The sequence below is a fragment of the Schistocerca piceifrons genome, chromosome 1 (assembly GCF_021461385.2).
Source record: "Schistocerca piceifrons isolate TAMUIC-IGC-003096 chromosome 1, iqSchPice1.1, whole genome shotgun sequence".
NCBI lineage: Eukaryota > Metazoa > Arthropoda > Insecta > Orthoptera > Acrididae > Schistocerca > Schistocerca piceifrons.
Window position 1 is genome coordinate 833,231,099 of NC_060138.1, and position 21,789 is coordinate 833,252,887.

The 21,789-nt window shown below is 46.9% G+C and overlaps 1 protein-coding gene across 1 annotated transcript in view; it reads left to right on the forward strand.

Annotated features, from left to right (window-relative positions):
• The window catches only part of LOC124775451 (follistatin-related protein 5-like), a 138,885-nt gene that overhangs the window by 50,074 nt on the left and 67,022 nt on the right, over positions 1-21,789 (forward strand). The window contains exon 7 of the mRNA XM_047250286.1: positions 2,939-3,137. Within this exon, the coding sequence (XP_047106242.1) occupies positions 2,939-3,137 (199 nt within the window). The remainder of the gene's footprint in view (positions 1-2,938; positions 3,138-21,789) is intronic.

Here is a 21,789-nt window from a genome sequence, read left to right on the forward strand (position 1 = left end):
GCTGATGTCCATTACACCATCGCAATATATTTTGTTTATGGATGAGGCTAAAAGAGCTTTAAAACCATGGATCAAGGAGCAAAACGCTGAAATTTTACAAACTGGTTTTGTTGCCTGGGTTCGACGATGGTGCAAATGTATACAAACGCATGCTGACAATGTTGAACGGTTGTGTTGTTCAGAATTCAGGGAATGATCTGCACTAATTCTGCTGTTATACACTACAACACAATAAAACGAGGCATCACGAAGGAATTTACGGAACGGGAAGCAAATCCGTAGCTGTTATGTAGATCTACAGACAAACAAAGTAACTACACTTTCAGAAAAAATGGATGGTTTATTGAAGAGCTTCACATATAACGCGTTCCACCTCTGGCCCTCACGCAAGCAGTAATTCGGCTTCACATAGATTGACAGAGGTGTTGCATGTCCTGCTGAGGGATATCATGTAAAATTCTGTTCAATTGGCGTGTTACATCGTCAAAATCGTGAGCTAGTTGGAAGGACCTGCCCTCAATGCTCGAAACGTTCTCAGTTGGGGAGTGGCCCAACGACCTTACTGCCCAAGTATGGTGTGAAAAGTACAAAGACAGGCAGTAGAAACTCACGCCGAGTGTGGGGAGGCATAATCTTGCTGAAATGAAATCCCATGATGGCTTTCCATGAAGGGCAACAAAAAGGTGCGTAGAATATCATGGACGAGCCATTGTACTGCAAGGGTGGCGTGGATGACAATCAAAGGGATCCTGTCGGGAAAAGAAATGGCACCCCAGACCGATTCTCCTGTCTGGCCCCATTTCGAGTGACAGTCAGGTTGGTATCCCACCGCCTGCTGGGGCATGTCTAGGCAACTCTTCGCTTGTAATCGGGGCTCAGTTCGAAGTGGGACTCATCACTGAAGTCAATTCTTCTCCAGTCAATGTGATTCGAGGTCCAATAAGTGTCTGGACACGACCCGGACATCGACTGGATACTGACATGACTGTCGCGTGCCATATGGCCGATAGCGAGGAGCGACGATTTGGGGCGCCATTTCTTTTCACAGCAATTCCTCTTCGGCTGTCATCCACGACAGCTTTACAACATAGCGGTACGTCGACGATTTTCTACGCCCCGTTTTGTCGCCCTTCATGGGAAGCGATCCTGACCCTACATTTCAGCAAGTTAATGAGCTCCCACAAGTGGCAACAGCTTCTACTGCTTGTTTTCGTTTTCGGCAAACCTTACCTTGGCCAGTAAAGTCACCGGATCTCTTTCCAACAGATAACGTTTGTAGCCCTACGGACAGGGCCTTCCAACCATCTTGGAGGTCTGACGGTCCAATGCGCCATTTCGACGGAATTCGGCACGATATCCCTCGGGAAGACATCGAACAACTCTATCAATTAATGCCTAGCCGAATAACTGCTTGCAAAGGACCAGAGGCGGACCAACGCGTTACTGACTTGCTCAATTTGTGAAGCTCTTTCTCTTGAATAAATCTGTCAATTTTGCTGAAATTGTAATCATTTCTTTGTCTGTAGATTTACTTCACTTCTACAAATGGTTCAAATGGCTCTGAGCACTATGGAACTTAACTGCGGAGGTCATCAGTCCCCTAGAACTTAGAACTACTTAAACCTAACCAACCTAAGGACATTACACACATCCATGCCCGAGGCAGGATTCAAACCTGCGACCGTAGCGGTCGCACGGTTCCAAACTGAAGCGCCTAGAACCGTTCGGCCACTCCGGCCGGCGTAAAATGACAGCTCGACCAATGGACTGCCCTTTTATACCTTGTGTACGCGATACCACCGGCATCTTTATAAATGCATATCGCTAAGCAATGACTTTTGTTACCTCACTGTAAGGTACCGAAATAATTTACACGAAATAAATTTGTAACACAAAAAATCAGATGTTATCCATTTTCCATTTCATTTATAGTACCTGGAGCAATATAATACCCAGACTGTATGGTAATACCTCCATAAGGGCAAGGAAAAATACGTTATTCGCCTTTGTAGGTAACTGTTCACAAGCCCCATTGGTGTCTATATCCCTACCTGATTAATTTACTCTAATCATGATTCATTGAATACATACGTGTTTTATCACGACTGACTATTGATGTCACGTTTGGTTTCCTCATCTTGATTGATTTACAGAATTCTACATTTATTCGGTTATATACTTTTATGATAAGTTTTGCCTTTACTTTAAAGTGATTTTATTTAATGTCCTCTTGCTACGAACAGAAAATAAAGTTTTATCGACTTAAAACCTGACGAATCAGGAAAGTCGATGACTCTGTTGCTTTATTTTTTTCCGAACACTGGACGACAGATTAAGCTTGAAGAAAGCAATGAGTGTTCCTGTTTGCAGTTATAGACAGATTTGAGTGCTCATTATAAGAAAACAAATTAAGTGATTTTATTTTGCTGTGTGAAGAAGGCTTTGTTTAAAGCGAGAATATTTAAAGCGTTAATACAGACTTCCGTCTTAGAGTGTATGTTGAGTATTAAATCATTTATGGCACAGGTGCATTACTTTTTGATCCACCCTCGTATTTACGAAATATGTTTTCCAGCCATCTCTTTTAGAGAAATATTCGTTTTACGCCTCTCGGTACTCTGCACCCTGTTCCTGACGAGAATTTCATCCTTAAGCTTCGGCACTCCTCTTCGTCTTGGTTATAGAAATGAAAGTCGAGGTATTAATTTTTTTTAAGAAAAGCATAGTATTCATTTGGACGGTAAGACAAGAACATGTGTTTTTGCCTCGAACCGTGCCCCAGTAGCGAGCCATTACACTGTTCATCCAACCTCCTGAACATTTCTCCTTCTGGAGTCTTTCGTCCCCGTTTAACTGCCATGGCAGACAAAAATCCTCTTAGCGCCGTGCAGCGCCCGCTCGGCAGACGGCCGGCAGTGAGTGGGTGGGACGTCCGCAGGTGGAGTGGCTGAAGAACGACGAACCGCTGCGCGCGCGCCAGTGGCCGCGCAAGTACGACCTAGTGGGCAACGGCACCGAGCTGCGCACGCGCCACATCGCCTACGCGGACACCGGCGCCTACATGTGCCAGGCGCGCAGCGTCGGCGGCCTCACCAGGGACATCTCCTCGCTCGTCGTCCAGGACGAGCCCACGCCCAGTGAGTAACCTCGCGCGCGAACCGCCGCTGCGCACCGTACGATTCCCATACTTCGTGACAGGCTCGAATTCGGGACCTTCGCCTTTCGTGGGAAATTGCTCTACCGACTAAGCTACTCAGGCACGATTCATGGCCCGTCCTAACAGCTTTACTTCCACCTATACCTCATCTTCTACTTTCCACACTTCACACAAGCTCTCCTGCGGAACTTACAGGACTAGAACTCTTCGAAGAGAGGTTACTGCAGAGACATAGTTTAGCAATAGCCTTCGGATCGTCGATTGGGCAGCCCACTCGGTAAAGCACATGGCTGCGAAAGGCAAAGGACCCGAGTTCGAGTCTCGGTCTAGCAGACAGTTTTAATCTGCCAGGAAGTTCCAGTTTTTGAGGAATTTTAAACGTAGCTCTCTTGATATTTCACATGGAAGGCTGAGGATTTTACTCAACATAGCTACACATCTCCTCTTCCAAATTCCAGCTTTTCAAAAATCTGTCGCTTATAGGAGTGGATGGAAAATTTTCTTTTGCGTGTCATTACATACCCACTTTACCCACCTTATTCACCTAATCTTGCGCCCTGATGGGAGCGCAAGTTGCCTAAATGTGTGACAGTCTTGATTCTAATAGAGTGGTGCCTAAGTTCGTAGAGTCTTCCCGCAAATTTGGTAACTACAGCACTTAACAGAGCGTTTAGTCATCAATAATATATTCTCCTTCACTATTACAAGAGCCTGCCAACCCTGGAGTAATTTTTAGATTCCGCAACAATAGAAAGCACGTGGTTTTGAAGCGAAGAACTTGTCGATGCATGATCGGAGCGTATTACCATCCGGAGTGGAAGGTCCTTCATCGTTGATCGATAGGGAGTGGGAAAAGATCAAATCTCAGGGCGCAAGATTAGGTGAATAAGGTGGGTAAAGTGGGTATGGAATGACTTCTCAACTCAACTCCCGTACAGCGTATTTTGTCAGTCTTACAGAACACAGGTAGGCGTTAACATGGAGCAGCATCATGTCTCACAGTCTTCCTGGTCGTTGTTCTCGGATTGCGTCTCCAACACGTCCCAGCTGTTGACAATAAACGTCAACGGTGATAGTTACAACTAGGGGAAACAATTCGTACCACATCACACACTCTCTGTTCCACGAGGTACATAACATTCTTTTGTGGATGCTGGAGGGCTTTGTACGGAGGACTGCTGCTTGATTTGCTCTCAACCATTTCTTTCTTTTACTTACATTAACATAAAGATACCATTGCTCCTCACCATTATCAGTAGAAGGTATGACTGGTCGGTGATGTTCACGAGCCAAATGGCGACGAGCAAGCAGAGAGCACACATGGCCACCCTCTGGTATTTGTAATACTAGCTTAGAGCATGAGGTACCCATACACTATCGATTTTTGAACTTTCCCCATTGAGTTTACACCACTGGCCATTAAAATTACTACACCAAGAAGAAATGCAGATGATAAACGGGTATTCAATGGACAAATATATTATACTAGAACTGACATGTGATTACATTTTCACGCAATTTGGGTGCATAGATCCTGAGAAATCAGTACCCACAGCAACCACCTCTAGCCGTAATAACGGCCTTGATACGCCTGGGCATTGAGTCAAACAGAGCATGAATGGCGTGTACAGGTACAGCTGCCCATGTAGCTTCAACACGATACCACAATTCATCAAGAGTAGTGACTGGCGTATTGTGACGAGCCAGTTGCTCGGCCATCATTGACCAGATGTTTTCAATTGGTGAGAGATCTAGAGAATGTGCTGACCAGGGCAACAGTCGAACATTTCCTGTATCCAGAAAGGCCCGTATAGGACCTGCAGCATGCGGTCGTGCATTATCCTGCTGAAATGTAGGGTTTCACAGGGATCGAATGAAGAGTAGAGCCACGGGTCGTAACACATCTTAAATGTAAGGTACACTGTTCAAAGTGCCGGCAATGCGAACAAGAGGTGACCGTGACGTGTAACCAATGGCACCCCATACCATCACGCCGGATGATACGCCAGTATGGTGATGACGAATACACGCGTCCAGTGTGCGCTCACCGCGATGTCGCCAAACACGGATGAGACCATCATGAAGCTGTAAACAGAATCTGGATTCATCCGAAAAAATGACGTTTTGCCATTCGTGCACCCAGGTTCGTCGTAGAGTACACCATCGCAGGCGCTCCTGTCTGTGATGCAGCGTCAACGGTAACCGCAGCCATAGTCTCCGAGCTGATAGTCAATGCTGCTGCAAACGTCGTCGAACTGTTCGTGCAGATGGTTGTTATCTTGCAAACGTCCCCATCTGTTGACTCAGGGATCTAGACGTGGCTGCACGATTCGTTACAGCCATGTGGTTGGTTGGTTTGTGGGATTAAAGGGACCAGACTGCTACAGTCATCGGTCCCTTTTTCCAAATCCTAAAAACACCCACAGAGAATAAAAACGATTAACAGAATAGAGAACAGACGACACAGAACAAGAGAAACGTAGATAAAGACCAGGCAAAACGAATTAAATCACACAGAGTGTGACGGTGGTTGGCCGACCATAGGAACAAAAGAAAAGGAAAAGCCAACCACCGAGAACACATTAAAAACTGAATTTAAAACCGTAGGCCAAAGGCCAGAATCAACACAAAACAATGAAATAAAACACAAACACTCAGATTAAATGATAAAAAACCCCTGCCCGAAAAAACGTAAAACTAAGCCAGCCATAGCAGGGTCATCAGATAAAAGGGCAGGGAGCGTGTCAGGCAGTGCGAACGTCTGCCTGAGCACAGCTAAAAGCGGACACTCCAATAAAATGTGCACCACAGATAAAACGGAGCCGCAGCGACACAGAGGTGGGTCCTAACGGCGCAATAAGTGGCCGTGTGTCAGCCGAGTGTGCCCAATGCGCAGCCGGCACAGGACAACAAACTCCTGGCGGGAGACTCGAATGGACGACCGCCACACAGTCGTCGACGCCTTGATACGACGGAGTTTGTTTGGTACGGGCAGGCTGCGCCATTCAGCGTCCCATAAATCGAGAATTTTGCGGCGTAATAGTGCCCGCAAATCAGTCGCCGGGAGGCCAATCTCCAGAGGTGGTTGACTGGTGGCCTCTTTCGCCAGGCGGTCAACATTCTCATTCCCGGGGATCCCAACATGGCCTCGGGTCTAAACAAAGACCACAGAGCGGCCGCAACGGTCAAGAGTATACAGGGACTCCTGGATAGCCATCACCAGACGAGAACGAGGGAAACACTGGTCGAGAGCTCGTAAACCGCTCAGGGAATCGCTACAGATCACGAAGGACTCACCTGAGCGGAAGCGGATATACTCTAGGGCTCGAAAGATGGCGACCATCTCAGCAGTGTAAACGCTGCAGCCGGCCGGCAATGAACGTTGTTCACTATGGTCCTCTAGAGTTAGCGCATACCCGACACGACCAGCAACCATCGAACCGTTAGTGTAGACAACGTCAGAGCCCTGATACGTGGCTAAGATGGAATAAAAGCGGCGGCGGAAGGCCTCCGGAGGGACTGAGTCCTTTGGGCCCTGTGCCAATTCGAGCCGAAGGCAAGGGCGAGGCACACACCACGGCGGCGTATGCAGAGGGGCCCGGAAAGGAGGTGGAACATGGAAAACCCCTAGCCCGGAAAGAAGCTCTCGGACGCGGACCGCGATCGTATAACCAGCCTTGGGCCTCCGCTCTGGAAGATGGACGTGCGACTGTGGGAATAGTAGCCGGTAGTTAGGATGCCCGGGCAAGCTGAAAACATGGGCAGCATAAGAAGCCAGCAAACGCTGGCGGCGTAATCGCAGTGGAGGGACACCCGCCTCCACAAGTATGCTGTCCACTGGGCTGGTCCGGAAAGCAGCAGTGGCAAGGCGTATCCCGCTATGGAGGATTGGGTCCAGCACCCGCAAAGCAGATTGGGATGCTGAGCCATAAGCCAGGCTCCCATAATCCAGACGAGACTGGATTAGCGCCTGGTAGAGCCGTAACAGGGTAGATCGGTCGGCGCCCCAGTGGGTGTGGCTCAAGCATCTCAGAGCATTGAGATGCCGCCAACACGCCTGTTTAAGCTGCCGAATGTGAGGCAGCCAAGTCAGCTGGGCATCAAAAACTACACCCAAAAACCTGTGGGTCTCCACCACAGCAAGGAGTTCGTTGGCAAGATAAAGCCGCGGCTCAGGATGGACTGTTCGTCGCCGGCAGAAATGCATAACGCGGGTCTTAGCAGCCGAAAACTGAAAACCATGCGCGAAAGCCCAAGACTGCGCCTTGCAGATAGCGCCCTGTAGCTGACGTTCAGCAGCTGCAATGCCAGTAGAGCTGTAGTAAAGGCAGAAGTCGTCAGCATACAGGGAAGCGGAGACAGAATTTCCCACCGCCGCAGCGAGCCCGTTAATGGCTATTAAAAACAGGCAGAGACTTAAAACAGAACCCTGTGGCACACCGTTCTCCTGGACGTGGGAGGAACTATATGAAGCCGCGACTTGCACGCGGAAGGTACGATACGACAGAAAATTGCGGATAAAAATCGGCAGAGGCCCCCGAAGACCCCATCCATGAAGCGTAGAAAGGATGAGATGACGCCATGTCGTATCGTACGCCTTCCGCATGTCGAAAAAGACAGCGACCAGGTGCTGACGGCGGGCAAAGGCAGTACGGATGGCCGGCTCCAGGCTCACCAGATTGTCGGTGGCGGAGCGGCCTTTACGGAACCCACCCTGAGACGGAGCCAGAAGGCCCCGAGACTCCAGTACCCAATTCAAGCGCCGGCTCACCATCCGTTCAAGCAACTTGCAAAGAACTTTGGTGAGGCTAATGGGACGGTAGCTGTCCACCTCCAGAGGGTTCTTTCCAGGTTTCAAAACGGGGATGACAATGCTTTCCCGCCATTGCGACGGAAACTCCCCCTCGACCCAAAGACGGTTGTAAAGGTCGAGGAGGCGTCGCTGGCAGGCGACTGAAAGGTGTTTCAGCATCCGACAGTGGATGCCATCTGGCCCAGGAGCGGTATCAGGGCAAGCGGATAGGGCACTGCGAAATTCCCACTCACTGAATGGAACATTGTAAGATTCTGGGTGGTGGGTGCGGAACGAAAGTCTCCGACGTTCCATCCGCTCTTTAATGGAGCGGAAGGCCAGTGGGTAATCGGAAGAAGCGGAACTAAGAGCAAAATGCTCTGCCAAGCTGTTGGCAATTTCGTCGGAGTCTGTACAAACTGCTCCATTCAGTGAGAGCGAAGGGATGCTGACAGGGGTCCGATAGCCATAGAGGCGTCGGATCTTGGCCCAGACCTGCGATGCAGAGACATGGAGGCCAATGGTGGACACTTACCGCTCCCAGCACTGCTGCTTGCTTTGGCGGATAAGGCGGCGGGCCTGCGCACGCAGCCGTTTGAAGGTGATGAGGTGTTCAATGCAGGGATGTTGCTTGTGACGCTGTAGCGCCCACCGGCGATCTTTAATCGCTGCAGAGATCTCAGGCGACCACCAAGGCACAGTCCGCCGCCGAGGGGACCCAGAGGAACGGGGGATGGCAGATTCGGCGGCAGTAACGATGCCTGTGGTGACCGATTGAACCAACGCATCAATGTCATCATTAGAGAGAGGCTCAATAGCGGCAGTGGAGGAGAACAAGTCCCAGTCAGCCTTATTCATAGCCCATCTGCTAGGGCGCCCAGAAGAGTGACGCTGTGGTAGTGACAGAAAGATCGGAAAGTGGTCATTACCAAACAGGTCGTCATGCACACTCCATTGGACAGACGGTAAGAGGCTAGGGCTACAGATCGAAAGGTCAATGGCGGAGAAGGTGCCATGCGCCACACTGAAGTGTGTGAAGGCACCATCGTTTAAAATCGAGAGATCGAGCTGCGACAATAAATGCTCAACGGTGGCGCCTCGACCTGTTGCCACGGACCCACCCCACAGAGGGTTATGGGCGTTGAAGTCGCCCAGTAGCAAGAAAGGTGGCGGCAATTGAGCTATCAGCGCAGCCAGGACATGCTGCGAGACATCACCATCCGGTGGAAGGTAAAGACTGCAGACGGTAACAGCCTGTGGCTTCCACACCCGAACAGCGACAGCCTCTAAAGGTGTTTGGAGAGGGACAGACTCCCTGTGCAGAGTGTGAAGGATATAGAGGCAGACGCCACCAGACACCCTTTCATAAGCTGCCCGGTTCTTATAATAACCCCGATAGCCATGGAGGGCGGGGTTTCGCATTGCTGGAAACCAAGTTTCCTGAAGAGCAATGCAGAAGAAAGGGTGAAGGCTGATAAGTTGGCGGAGCTCAGCTAGATGGTGGAAGAAACCGCTGCAGTTCCACTGGAGGATGGTATTGTCCATGGTGGAGAAAGGCGTGACGGGACTGGGAAGGCAGATTACGCCGCTGGGTCACCTGCTGCCTCCAATGGAGCACCCGTGCAAGTGCTATCCATGGCGTCTGAGGGACCGGCGAGATCGAGGTCCTCAGCGGATGCAAGGATCTCCAGCTCATCCTCAGACACAGAGCTTTGAGGTAGCGGTGGAGTAGGTGCCACTGCAGGTGTCTTGGTCTTACGGGTCTTCAAAGTCGTTTTCTCTCGCTGGTCCTTAGGTTGCCATTGTTGAGAGGGCTTATTGGAGTCAGTGTCTGGGACCGAAGAGGATCGTGAAGCCCATCGACCAGCGACCTGTGGCTTCTTCAGCCACTGGTTGGTGTCTGCTGTGCCGCCGGTAGGAACCTGGGAAGAGAGTGACCCAAGGGATCCCTTCTGAGAGAGAGAAGCAGAAGAAGACTTACGCTTCTCCAGCTTAGAAGTGGGGACTGGTGTCCCCAGTGGTTTAGTGGGTGCTGCTACCGAGGTAGATGGTGTGGGAGCAACAGCAAGAGAAGGGACCCCCATCGTCAAGGGGGCAGGTGAGGTCCTCTGACTCTGAGAGCTGACTGTATATCTTGCAGCTGAAGGAGCTGGAGCAGGAGTGACAGTGGAGGCATAAGATGACATCATGTGCACGGGATGTAGCCGTTCAAATTTCCTCTTAGCCTCAGTGTAGGTCAGTCGGTCCAGGGTCTTATATTCCGTGATTTTGCGTTCTTTCTGGAAGATACTGCAGTCCGGCGAGCAACGTGAATGAGGCTCTCCACAGTTTACACAGACGGGAGGCGGAGCACATGGAGTATCGGGATGAGATGGGCGTCCACAATCTCGACATGTGAGGCTAGAAGTACAGCGAGAGGACATGTGACCGAACTTCCAGCACTTAAAGCACCGCATTGGGGGAGGGATATAGGGTTTGACGTCACATCGGTAGACCATCACCTTGATCTTCTCTGGTAAGGTATCACCTTCGATGGCCAAGATGAAGGGACCGGTAGCTACCTGATTGTCCCTCGGACCCCGATGAACGCGCCGGACGAAATGTACACCTCGGCGCTCTAAATTGGCGCGCAGCTCGTCATCAGACTGCAAAAGTAGGTCCCGATGGAAAATAATACCCTGGACCATATTTAAACTCTTATGTGGGGTGATGGTAATGTTAACATCCCCCAACTTGTCACAAGCAAGTAACCTGCGTGACTGGGCAGAGGATGCCGTTCTTATCAAAACTGACCCAGAGCGCATTTTGGACAAGCCCTCCACCTCCCCAAACTTGTCCTCTAAATGCTCTACAAAGAACTGAGGCTCTGGTACAGACGAGATACCTGGGCGAATACACGTCACTGTCATTCATTGCCTTTCGTTCCTCCCATGGTGTGGCCAGGGAGGGGAACGATTTGGGGTCATAAACGTTAGCTTTAAAATGAGCCCTCGAACGCTTAGAGACTGCTGGTGGCTGGCCGCCAGCGTGAGATGATGTACCTCGCTTCATTGCGGGTCATCCGCCCTGATGCCACCTACTCCGACCAAGGGCCTTCCCCACGGCGCCACCCAGCCGCGGCAATAGCCACCTGGCAGGATGGCCATTGCCGGGAGTCCTGATGCCCCAGGGAGATGGGCATCTACTCCTTGGCATACGTGGGGAGTTAACGGCGCAGGCATCAGTAGAGTGATCCCTGTGTTGTCAGGGGGCTACAACCAACAGGGTACATGGTGGCCTAACCACAACGGACTGGCTACCGTGCTGGACCTTAGGTGCAAAAATGTCCAAGGTCGTCGTCGCAGTGAAAAGCAACACTGCAGAGTGCAGCGTGGTAATCGCACCCAGGGACGTATCCTCGCCCAAGAGATGGGAAACGAGCGGGACACCATTGCAACGACGAAAATGCCGGCTAAAGGTCTCAATGTACGACGGATACAGAGCACCATGTAAGGCGTCCTTCCCCAATTGGCTCGCTCTTCGGAATAATTTAGAAAGATGGAGGTCAAACCCGAGAGGGGACCATCACATAAGGCCGAAACATTTGAGACTCCTTTTAGTCGCCTCTTACGACAGACAGGAATACCGCGGGCCTATTCTAACCCCCGAACCCGCAGGGGGCTTACAGCCATGTGGATAAGATGCCTGTCATCTCGACTACTAGTGACACGAGGCATTTGGGATCCAGCACGGCGTTTCGTATTACCCTCCTGAACCCACCGATTCCATATTCTGCTAACAGTCATTGGATCTCGTCCCACGTGAGCAGCAATGTCGCGATACGATAAACCGTAATCGCGGTAGGCTACAATCCGACCTTTATCAAAGTCGGAAACGTGATGGTACGTATTTCTCCTCCTTACACGAGTCATCACAACAACGTTTCACCAGTCAACGCCGGTCAACTGCTGTTTTTGTATGAGAAATCGGTTGGAAACTTTTCTCATGTCAGCACGTTGTAGGTGTCGCCACCGGCGCCAACCTTGTGTGAATGCTCTGAAAAGCTAATCATTTACATATCACAGCATCTTCTTCCTGTCGGTTAAATTTCGCGTCTGTAGCACGTCATCTTCGTGGTGTAGCAATTTTAATGGCCAGTAGTGTAACTCTTGGCCTATGGTGGAATAATCGCAGTTACTCACAATTACCAGTTCTTGAGTACAATGACGTGGATTATTGTGGATTAATGCGTTCAAACGATCATCATCAAATCTGGAAGATCTTCCTAAAAGTGAAAAGTCATCAATGTCAAAACGATCCCCCTTAAAACAACAAAACCATTTTCTTGCCAGACTGTGTCCCACTCACGGCGAAAGCGTTTCTAGCTGTTTCCGTTGTGTCACCTCTCCGCTGAATCCAAACAAAATAATATGTCGCAAATGGTCCGATTCCTCCACTTGGCATCCATGTTACAACGCCCACAGCTCCACTCACTAACTCTAAATGACAAAATGAAATTATGTAAACTCAGTAGCAAAAATATACTACAAATAAAGAAGACAATCGATAAATAAACCCATAGCAATCGGATACCAATACGCATAACAAAAACGCTAAGAACTTTCCACCAACCTGATGCATACAAACTCATCCATAGTGCATGTCTCACATTGGGTTAAAACAACAGCCTAACACGCAATAAAGTTTTATCATCGACCGGTTTAGACTTCATTTGGATGTCATCTTCAATTTTCAAGCAACCTGTCCCATGGGTCGTCCACGCAAAGGTCATTGAAGATATCGACCTGTGCCTTTACCATGACTACAGTCGACGTTCATGTGTATATTTCTGTGATTTCTTAGCTCCCACCTTGGTCTCTGTTTTACCTTGACAACGGCGTCACTTCGAGTCCTCACTGGATGACAGTCCTTAGCGGCTATACAGCTATATCTACATATTTTAGTTTTTTTTATCATTTAATGCAATTATTTTCTGGTTCTGTGTCACGTTGAGCCAGCACTTACAATTAAAAAGGAGAAAAACTTCTGTTTTGTTCTTTTGCTTATCGGGTGGAAACTATTAAGAACGACTTCCCTGTAACTCGTTCCAATGTCACTATGTGGCATTTCATCTTCTTTCAATCTGCAGGCTCACTAATTTTGACATAAAAAAGAATACTTGTCTGATGGTCCGTGATTATCTACATATTTATATATTCGCACCTAGTTTACGATAACTTGTTCGGAAATTCCATATAACATGAATATCTCACATTTTGTGAAGCGTTTACCATTGGACAGGGCTGACATAAACCGTTTTCGGTCCGAAATTTGCATACTGTTTAATCCGTCACTCTGCAGCCATCAGTCCGCAGTTTACGATCGTGTTGCCGCGTTCACATTCCGAGGAGCCGCCAGCAGCAGTTAGATGGGTAAATACTACATTCTGCTTGCTGTAAATTGTCGATTTCAACCTACAAGATTTCAAAAAAATAAACTTTAGGATAGAAATCTTAAAAATAAATGAATGGTTTTTGTAAGAGAACACATACATATAAAAGATAGGGAAATGAACAGGGAAATCTACTGCTTCAGGTCGGTAAGAAAGATACCTGTTGTGATCTCGTGAGGTGGATCTGCCCGGCGAACGACATCAGAAGGATCGACCACGTCCAGAATTTTCTTACTTTGGCCATGGCTGATACTGGTGCTTCCCCTATCTCGTCGGGAGCAGAGAGTCAGAGCCCAGGATATATTACATCACAGTATTTCACAACTACATACAGGTAATTCTCGTGCGTATCAGCAGGTCCTGGGTGGTGATTAAGGGAGGAGGAGAAAGGAGCCTATTCATCAACGAGAGTGGTGACGGCAGTAGACATTTCATTGATGGCTACGTCCTGTCGTCCAGATTTGTCATTATTTGAAATAACTGCTTCAGCAGCAATGATGTAGTGGGTCGAATGAACAATTTCTCATATAAACGCTCACAAAACCGGGATGAACAAACAATTCCAATTGCCAAAGGTCGCAGTTTTTAGCTGATATTATTCAGATGAATATACAGATTTGCCAGGTTTCTCAGTTCAATGGATATAGTGAAGTCATAGGTGACTATATCAATCACGTTATCACACGAACAACACACACTTTTGTAAACGTATAGAAACTTGGAATTAAGGCACATACCACGTGGAATCTGTTCCAGCTCTTCCAGACAGGTGCCACAACCCCCAGAATTATTTCCGGAACTTTAGCTGGACCACCATTGCAGCTGGAGAGAGCTGTCAGTCAAAAATCGTAACTGTCACGTACTTAGTAGTCTTTCACGCAGTTGGCGAGGCTTGCACTGGAAATAGCCTACTGACGGCGCCATGACTACCACTTGTGGAAGGCTATTTCTAAACTGTCCGTTAGCCGATTACATCCCACTGTATACGTTGGCGTGATGTGCAAACATTCCTTTAATAAATTTAAACGATCATTTCTTGGTACAATCTAATATTTATTTACGTTTTAGACGAGGTTCCGCCTGTTACAAAGAGTATAAGCTATATATAAACATAGCCGCCCGAACAAATTTGACTGAATGCTGCAGCTCACTTCAGAGTGACACAGATACGTGACAATATTTTTCAGCATAATTACCAAGTCTCTGTAAACAATAGCCGGTACGTTCTACTAGTGGTTCAGTTTCTCGACGATAGAAATCCGCTTCTTGGTCATGACGTCACTCCAGAACCACTGAGTCAACAGCCTCATCGTTGGACAATTTCTTCCCACACACCCCAGCCCCCAACCCCGGACTGTCTTTCAGGTTCCCGAAAAGATGGAAATAGCGTGCTCCAAGGTATGAACTGTATGGCGAGTTAGAATTATCTGCGTCTATGCGGTCTTGGTCACATTGTTCATATCATTTCACTTCGGCTGGACGTGACATTGTATTTGGTCCGTCAACCCCCAGAATTTCAAGGAGAATCTGTGTGAAATTTTCCCCCGAAAGAATCATATTGTCCCAGATACTTTAAATTTGAGGTTCGTTTCCAGAAACAACGCTATGTCAATTTCACACTATGACGCACATGTTATCTGTACCGCAGCACACTATGTCTACAGGAGTTGTAGCTACACTTAGTCGAGAGCATACGATGTTAGCAACAAATGCCTATGTGCTGCTGATGTAAGTGTAAAATAGGGGCGCTACTCAAGAGCAACATAAGGCACGAATGCCTTGAAACACAACTGCTGAAATGTATTCACGACAGTACACAAGTGTTCTACCACACATACATACTCCACTTGAGGAGATCGTTGGACAATACCCCTAGCCTGTGGCACTCCTGGACTGAGGCTAAATCCAGTTGGTGCACACTACTGTCCTCTCTACAGGGTAGGCATTGGCGGGTCAGTGCCGTGCATTCATCTACATCTACATCTACATCTACATCTACGTGATTACTCTGCTATTCACAATAAAGTGCCTGGCAGAGGGTTGATTCAACCACCTTCAGGCTGTCTCTCTACCGTCCCAGACTCGAACGGCACGCAGGAAAAACGAGCACTTTAATTAATCTGTGCGAGCCCTGATTTCTCTTATTTTATCGTGATGATCATTCCTCCCTATGTAGGTGGGTGCAAAAATAACGTTTTCGCAATCGGAGGAGAAAACTGGTGATTGAAATTTCATGAGAAGATCGCGTCGCAACGAAAAACCCCTTTGTTTTAAAAATTGCGACTCCAGTTCACATATCATGTCTGTGACGCAATCTCCCCTATTTCGCGATAATACAGAGCGAGCTGCTCGTCTTTGAACTTTTTCGATGTCATCCGTCAGTCCCACCTGATGCGGATTCCACATCGCACAGCAGTACTCCAGAATAGGGCGGACAAGCGTGGTGTAAGCAGTCTCTTTAGTAGACCTGTTACAGCTTTTAAGTGTTCTGCCAATGAATCGCAGTTTTTGCTTTGCTTTACCCACAATATTATCTATGTGGTCGTTCCAATTTAGATTATTTGTAATTGTAGTCCCTAAGTATTTAGTCGAATTTACAGCCTTCGGATTTGTGTGACTTATCGCGTAATCGAAACTTAGCTGATTTCTTTTAGTACTCATGTAAATAACTTCACACTTTTCTTTATTCAGGGTCAATTGCCACTTTTCGCACCATACAGATATCTTATCTAAATCATTTTGCAAGTCGTTTTGATCATCTGATGACTTTGCAAGACGGTAACTGACAGCATCATCTGCAAACAATCTAAGACGGCTATTCAGATTGTCTCCTATGTCGTTAATATAGATCAGGAACAATGGAGGGCCTATATCACTTCCTTGGGGAACGCCAGATATTACTTCTGTTTTACTCGATGACGTTCCGTCTATTACTACAAACTGTGACCTTTCTGACAGGAAATCACGAATCCAGTGGCACAACTGAGGCGATACTCCGTAGGCACACAGTTTGGTTAGAAGACGCTTGTGAGGAACGGTGTCGAAAGCCTTCTGGAAATCTAAAAATATGGAATGAATTTGACATCCCCTGCTGATAGCACTTATTACTTCATGTGTATAAAGAGCTAGTTGTGTTTCACAAGAACGATATTTTCTGAATCCGTGCTGCCTACGTGTCAATAAATCGTTTTATTCGGGGTACTTCATAATGTTCGAATACAGTGTATGTTCCAAAACCCTAATGCAAATCGACGTTACTGATATAGGCCTGTAATTTAGCAGATTACTCCTACTTCTCTTTTTGGGTATTGGTGTGACTAGAGCAATTTTCCAGTCTTGAGGTACGGATCCTTCTGTGAGCGAGTGGTTGTATATTATTGCTATAAAAATGGAGCTACTGTATCAGCATACTCTGAGAGGAACCTGACTGGTATACAGTCTGAACCGGAGGCCTTGCCTTTATTAAGTGATTTAAGCTGCTTTGTTACACCGAGGATATCTACTTCTATGTTTCTCATCTTGGCAGTTGTTCTTGATTGGAATTCAGGAATATTTTCTTCGTCTTCTTTGGTGAAGGAGTTTCGGAAAATCGTGTTTAATAACTCTGCTTTAGTGGCACTGTCATCAGCGACTTCACCGTTGTTATCGCGCAGTGAAGGTATTGTCGAAGAGCGGCGAATTCTCTTCGAGCAAGACGGTTTGATGTGAGTGGCTCTAAAGCGACGACTGGAACCGGCTCTAGTTGAAAACCTCGCTGAAAATCTAGAGCATCCTCTCGAATGCACTTCGCAGTAACTCAACCGGTTAAGCTGCGGAGCGCGGCTTGCATCCCAGCGTGCACCCATATTAAGCGCCTCATTAACAGTTGCACGTAATGCGTGCCGTAAACACAGTCCCGCGATGCTAGAAACGTCTGCATCCGACCGACAGAATTTGCTGAAAAACTCGCTTCCCATGCGCTTGTATGCTGCCCCGTTTCTCTCCGTTGCTGGAGGGACGTCTATATTGCCAGGGCTGCGATACGGTGTCAGCAGGAAACTCGGAACTTGTACACTTCTTTGAAAATGCACCAGTCTTGTTGTGCAAACGTCTTAGCGTGGAACAACTTCTGCAACTTTCTTTCAGAAGTTCCTAATGTATTAAAAGGGTCTTCAGTCGATGTTCAGTCGGTCGTTTGTTCTGCTAAAATATGCGTTTCCTGCCATCAGACAAACGAATAACTATTAAATCCAGCGAAGATTCCTTTAATACAAAAGCAGAAACGCTTTTCGACGTAAATAAGTACAAGATGTTACAAAAATGACTTTACAACTTTGAAAATTCTTACAAATGTATTGATACGAATGACGGACATATATTTGGCATAATTTTGTAAGACAATAGACGACTCACGGATTGCGCAAGTACGAATCACAAATAGATGGAAGCATTTGGGTATGGCGAATGCCTAGAGAACGTTACTTATATCTCGTATGTTGGCAACAGTGAAGTACGGCTGTGGTGGTAGTGTTTTTCGTGGTTAGAGTGTGGTTCCTTATTGGACTTAAGAGAATGCTTAATGCGTGAGGATATGAAAACAGTTTACAGCATTATGTAGTGCGTACAACACAGGAACATCTAGGAGATGATTAACGTTTGTATTTGCTTTACAGCGCACCCTGCCAATGCAGCATCTGTGGACAATAACGTCTCTGAAATGGACTGTCCTGTCCAGAGTCCTGAGCTGAAGAGAATGGAACTCCTTTAGGATAAACTATAACGTTGACTACGTTGCAGACCCAAGCGTCCATCATCATTATCTCCTCTTTCGGAATAATATAATTCCATCTTCTGGCCTACAATAAACCTTTCACCATTTGTTATCTGTGGAACAAAAGTTCCGTGTTCCACTTTATAAATTAGAGAAAATAGGATCCCAACAGCAAACACTGTCTTGCTGCCGTCGTCTGGTTTCAGCACTTGAGAAAGAAAGGTCTACAATTCCTCATCAAACATAACGTCGAAGAGTGAACAGACCCCACAGGATACACCTGATCGGCGGTGTGTCCAACGAACGCAATGGACCACTCCAAAACAATAATGACACTGAAGAAAATTGGCCGCAAAAATTAATCCGTTATCATTTTCGTTAAAATATTTTGTGAAATTTCGTTATTCGTTAAAAGGTTGTAGAAGAATATTCTAAGATCAGACTCAGTTTCTTTGGAACTGTGCTGAGAGAATAGAAAGTGACGACTTGAAGACTGCTACGGTTAATTGTACAGTATACAACAGCTGCCCCATAAATGTGTGATCCCTGTGGCGGAATGTACGAGGGTCACTAAAAGAAATGCACACTATTTTTTTTAAATCCATCTTCTATTCTACATGTCTAAAAGTTTTACAGTGTGTAGATACATCCTTTAGGAACAATATTTTCATTTCTCCAAATAATTTCCATCCCTCTCAACTGCCTTACGCCATCTTGGAACCAGCGCCTGTACACCCTCACGATAAAATTCTGGACCAACCTGTTGGAGCCACTGTTTGGCAGCGTGCACAAAGGAGTCATCATCTTCAAACCTTGTTCCACGAAGAGAGTCTTTCAGTTTTCCAAAGAGATGATAGTCACATGGAGCCAGGTCCATCCGAGTTTCGTGATCGCTTCCATGGCTTTTTGACTGACATGTGGCCGTGTATTGTCGTGCAACAGCACAGCATCATGCTTTTGCCGATGTGGTCGAACACGACTCAGTCGAGTTTGTGGTTTCTTCAGTGTCGTCACATATTCATCAGAATTTATGGTGGTTCCACTTGGCATGATGTCCACAAGCAGGAGTCCGTCGAAATCGAAAAACAGCGTAGCCATAACTTTTCGATCACAAGGTGTGGTTTTGATTTTTTTTTTTTTTTTTTTTTGCCCCCTTGGGTGAACTTGCATGATGCCAGTCCATTGATTGCCTCTTCGTCTCTGATGAAAAATGATGGGCCATGTTTCATCACCTGTCACAATTCTTCCAAGAAATTCATCTCCACCATTCTCGTACTGTTCCAAAAGTTCGCTGCATACCGTTTTTCTAGTTTCTTTGTGAGCCACCGTCAACATCCTGGAAACCCACCTGGCACAAAGCTTTTTTAACGCCGACACTTTCAGTATTCTGCAAACTTCCTTCCCCTATCCCAACGTAGCGTGACAACTCGTTCACGGTGATGCGTCTGTCAGCAGTCACCAATTCGTTAACTCTCTGCTCATTGTCTGGAGTTTGTGCAGTACGAGGCCTGCCGCTGCGAGGACAATCCTCAATATTGCCGTGCCCGCTTTCATCACGTAACCTGCTTGCCCACCGACTAACTGTATTGCGATCGACAGCAGCATCTCCATACACCTTTTTCAACCTCTTGTGGATGTTTCCCACAGTCTCGTTTTCACAGCACAGGAATTCTATGGCAGCGAGTTGCTTCTGACGAACGTCAAGTGTAGCAGCCATCTTGAAGACATGCTGTGACGGCACCGGTCACGGGAACAGGTTGAACTAAATTTGAAAACAAACGGGAAGGATGTATCTACACATTGTAAACTTTCACACACGCAGAATGAAAACTGTATTTTTACAAAATAGTGTGCATTTCTTTTGGAGCGACCCTCGTAACTGATCCACGAAGGAAGTGGTTTACAAGGCGCTTGTTCGACCAGTTTTTGAGTGCTGTTCATCAATCAGCGATTCTTACTTTGTATAAACGACAGAAGAGATAGATAAGACCCAACGAAGAGTGGTGTATTTCGTCACGGGCTCCCTTAGTCGGCGTGAGAGCGTTACACAGATGCTTCACAACCTCCGGTGGTAGACATTACAAAAGAGGCATTGTCCGTCACGGACAGGTTTACTATTAAAATTTCCAGCACTTTCGAGAATAGTCGGAAAACACTGTAATTTCTCCCACATAAATATCGAGAAATGACCACGACGAGAAAAGATGAGAGAACAGAGCTAATACTCGTGAGCTACCGAGGGCTTCCACCACTCCTGCTAGTAAAACGACTGCGAGTAAGGAGTTAAAAGAGATGGCGTGCAGTAGTCGACAAGCTTACCGACAAACATTGTTCACAAGTGCCATACGCGAGTGAAACAGGAATGGGGCAATGAGTTAGTGGTACGAAAAGTACTCACCATGAAGAAGGAGCCGATTAGACGGCTGATGAGGAAGTATGTAACCGGTACAGCATCGGTATGATAGACTCCGCTTACAGTGTCGTACCCGTTTGATACAAGTGTAGACAGCTACACTGTCGGTGATACACCGCACGACGATCGAAATGACGTGTATTTACTCAGCATGTCTGTCGATGGACTGGGGGTATGACATGTGCAAAGGTCTTACTCGAGCTATCTGAGTCGGATATCAAAGAGCAACGGTTCCCAACCTGCGGTGTAGCTACTCCCGGGGCAGCGAGCGGAGCGGATGAAGTTGTCTTCGGAACAGAAAAAAAAGGATTTCATTAAGTTATGGAAGTAAATTATATTCAAAAATCAAGTTCTATTGCCAATATTTCGTTAAACACTGATATGAATTGTTCTCATCGTCTTCACCAGAAGACTAGTTTGACACAACTCTTCGCACTAATCTATCCCGCGCAAACTTCTTCATCCCTGCATAACTACTGCAACCCAAATCCGCTTCAACTGTCTTATTGTAGTCAAACCTTGGGATCCATTTACTATTTATATTCCTGAAATTTCTTCCGTTACCAAATTAATTACTTCTTTCCACCTACCCTATCAGTCTGTTCTTTCAGTCGAGATGCACTAAATTTTTTTCCTCCTCGATTAGATTATACACGTCTTCATTAGTAATCTTATCTACCAATCTAATCTTCAGCATTATTCTGTAGCATTTTTCATTTCGGTACAAATCTGCGCTGCACATAAATACTTTGATAAAACGCGTTCTGTAAGTTTAATTTGCAGTAGATGTTAAAATATTCCTCTTTTTCAGAAGGCTTATAGAACTGCAGTTTGTCTACACCTATATACGTTCTCCGCAAGCAGACATACGGTACGTGGCAGAGGGTGCCTCGTTCCACGACTAGCCATTTCCTTTCACGATCCGCTCGCAAATGGAGCGAGGGATGAACGACAGTCTATACGCCTCCATGCGAGCCCTACATCTACGTCTACATGATTACTCTGCATTTTACACTTAAGAGCCTGGCAGAGGGTTCATCGAACCATTTACGTACTACTTCTCTACCATTCCACTCTCGAATGGCTCGTGGGAGAAAGGAACACCTAAATCTTCCCGTTCTAACTTTGATTTCTCTTATTTTATTATGATGACCATTTGTCCCTACGTTGGTGGGTGTCAACAAAATATTTTCGTATTCGTAAGAAAAAGTTGGTGATTGAAATTTCGTAAATAGATCTCCCCGCA